The following is a 3,108-nucleotide window of genomic DNA, read 5'->3' on the forward strand; positions in this document are numbered from 1 at the left end:
TTTGAGTTGGAGTCTCACTCTGTCACCCAGACTGAGCGCGGGGGCACGCTCACAGCCACCGCAGCCTCAAACTGCTGGGCTCAGGTGATCCTTCCACCTCAGCCTTCCAAGTAGCTGGAACTAAGGCACGCGCCACCACGCCCTGCTGATTTTTTGATGTATTGTAGAGATGAGATCTCGTCTCGCCCAGTTGCCCAGGCTGGTCATGAACCCACGGGCTCAGGCAATCCTCTCCCCTCCGCCTCCCAAAGTGCTGGGATGACAGGCGTGAGCCACTGTGCCCAGCTGGTGACATGGCTTTCATGTGACCTGCCTACAGTTGCAGATGTCACAGGGAGTTAAGTGATTTCCCCATCAGTCTGCTAGGCATGTGTTTACTGTGGCTCAGTCTCCCTGAATCCAGTCACCCTTGGGGACACTCAGTGGTAGCCTGGCTAACTGGCCTGCTTGGCTGCTGCCACCCCAAAGATACTGCAGACAACCACTCTCGCTCCAGTCGCAAGCAAGACAGATTTCTTGGGGTCGTTTCCATTCCCCAGTGCTTTATTTTGAAACATTTCCAGCTACAGAAAAGTGACACACAGGGTATGACAGGCACCCACATCCCCTTCACCCAGATCTCAGCTTCACGTCTTTGACAGTGAGTTGCAGAAATCATAGCACTTCTCCCCTCAACGTGACACCTGCGACTTCTACGGGAAGGCCAGTCTCTGTGCCCATCCTATACTGTCACACCCAGGACGCCTAACACTGTTGAGAGACTGGGAGTCCCAGGTATTAGGCAGCTTTTTCCACACTAACGCATCTTCCCCGCAGGAGGGACTCTCCGGCGAGTGGTTACATCCGTCAGGAACAAGAACGCGAAGTGGAACTGGAGCACGTCGCAGACCTTGGACCAGAAGTGGCCAGTGAGGCGCTGGAAGAGACGCCAGCGTGCAAGGTGGTGGTCACACAGCTTGAGGACCACAAAGCCCAGGCAGGAGAGCACTCCCAGGGCTAAGTAGGTGGCCGAGGAGGCACTGCCAGACTGCCTGTGGGTGCGGAGGGCCTGGCCCACGGCAGCTGCCACGTGAACCCCCAGCGCAACCTCAAAGCCCTGGGCATGCAGCAGAGCCAGGCCGTAGCTGGACAGGGAGAGGCCCTCGATGACGAGGAGCCGGCAGGGCCTCCAGCCCCCATCCAGGCAGAGGCACCAGGCCACCGGCCACGCGAAAATGGGCAACGTGAGCCACTGGTCCAGCACAGCGGCAGGCCGCGCCTGCGTCCAGATGCGCAGCCACTGCACGGGGCCGTAGAGCAGGGCCATGGCGGCAAACACGTCCTTCAGGTAGCCAGCCCGCCGCTGCCCCACGGAGCGTCCCGCGTCACCGGCGTCCCTCCGCAGCCAGTACACACCCAGCAGCACGTAGGCCAAGTTCACCAGCGAGTTGAAGGGCATGGCCAGGGCGGCAGGGAGGCTGGCCACAGGCACTTCCGCATAGTGCTCATGGCCCACCTCCACGAAGACGCCGTCGAACACGCCCGAGTAGACGGTGGCAACGCAGAGGCAGCCAGCCACTGCCACGTGGCACAGGGCCTGCCTCGACTCTGGCTTCATCTGGGCAGAGCGCTTCAAAGCGTCAGCCTTCGCCGTTATTTCAGAATTCAGACGGACAGCTTTTGCAAAACACTCCCTGGCCTCCCAGCTGAGCCAGCAGGAAGAAGTCCCCGTGATTTCCGATGCAGATGCCGCGACCTTGCCCCGGAGGAAGGCAGGAGTCCTGCTGATTGGCTGGCACGCGCGGAGGAACGTTCTGCCTTTTTCCTTTGTGGTTACAAAAGAGGGTGGTTAGAAAACAAACCATCCAAAAAAGAGCCTCCATCTTCCTGGCTCTCAGCCCCAGGATCCACCAGCAGTTTCCATCAGAAAAGAGCACACAACAGTGAGCCAATCCCCACGGCATGTTCACCTCCTCACTTGTGCTTCCAGAAGCCTCTAGAATCCCCATTGCCTCTCTCTCCTGGTACCTATGCTGCTGTCTTTCATCTGCGTACTATAAAAATCCTGCCCATTGTCCTAGTTCCCTCAAAGCCACTGCATTGGGGGACTTAAACCCTTCCTAGGTCTGTCGTTACAACTCAGAATGGGCTTTCCCATCTCAGTGGTATGATACATGTGGAAACTTCCAGGCCAGCCCCAAAGCCCTTTTAACCAAACACCCAGTCAAACTGGAGGCCATTAGATGGGGTCCGAGTTCTGGCCTCTGAGGCAAAGGACACCGTGGTGCTGGGGAGGAGGGAGCAGCAGGGGAGGAGGGAGCATTAGCCCTTTGCCTTCCGGGCTTGTCCTCCTGCCCTGCCCCGAACTGCTGAGCTTCAAATCACCTTCCTTCCTCGCCCATCATAGAACCTTCGATTTCCTGCAGTCACAGAACCAGAGACAGCTTAATGATTGCTGGCTACTGCTTTGGGGCCAGCTGTGGGGTGTTAGCCCAGGAGCCAAGAAATGGATTAAAACCGAAGGGAGGAGCGTTTTGATGGTCTGAAAATGATTCACAGCTAAGAGGGCAGCAGGCAGCAGACTCAGGGGAGAGAACGGTGGGCTTCAAGTTCCAGGAGGTCTGATGCCAGACCATCTGCGTCAACCCTCAGCTCTTCCACTTCCTGTGCGACCTTGAGTCTTAACTGTTCTGGGCCTCAGTCTGCTCACCTGTAAAATGGGATGCTACCAGTACCTTCCCTTGTGTGGATTTAACTGGTTCTTTTTTTTTTTTTTGAGTTGGAGTCTCACTCTGTCACCCAGGCTGGAGTGTACTGGCCACTCCCGGCCACCGCAGCCTCGACCTGCTGGGCTCCGGCGATCCTTCCGCCTCAGCCTTCCGAGTAGCCGGAATTACAGGCGCGCACTACCACGCCCGGCTGATTTTTGATTTATTGTAGAGATGAGGTCTCGCCAAGTTGCCCAGGCGGGTCTCGAACCCGCAGGCTCAGGCAATCCACTCACCTAAGTCTCCCAAAGCGCGGGATTACAGGCTGAGCCACCAAGCCTGGCTTTAACTGGTTCTTATACATACGATCCCCGACTGACAATGGTTCAACTTATGATTTTTCACCCTTTTTTTTTTTTTT

General features: G+C 56.9%; 1 protein-coding gene across 1 annotated transcript; it reads right to left on the reverse strand.

Annotated features, from left to right (window-relative positions):
• Window positions 1-545: 545 nt before the first annotated feature.
• Window positions 546-1,597, reverse strand: TMEM187 (transmembrane protein 187). Its single transcript, XM_008071545.1, has one exon. It carries the CDS (start codon window positions 1,595-1,597, stop codon window positions 797-799), a length of 801 nt encoding a protein of 266 aa, XP_008069736.1. The 3' UTR covers window positions 546-796.
• Window positions 1,598-3,108: the final 1,511 nt, after the last annotated feature.

This window comes from Carlito syrichta, unplaced genomic scaffold (genome assembly GCF_000164805.1).
Source record: "Carlito syrichta isolate Samal-C Ts95f unplaced genomic scaffold, Tarsius_syrichta-2.0.1 Scaffold314365, whole genome shotgun sequence".
Taxonomy (NCBI): domain Eukaryota; kingdom Metazoa; phylum Chordata; class Mammalia; order Primates; family Tarsiidae; genus Carlito; species Carlito syrichta.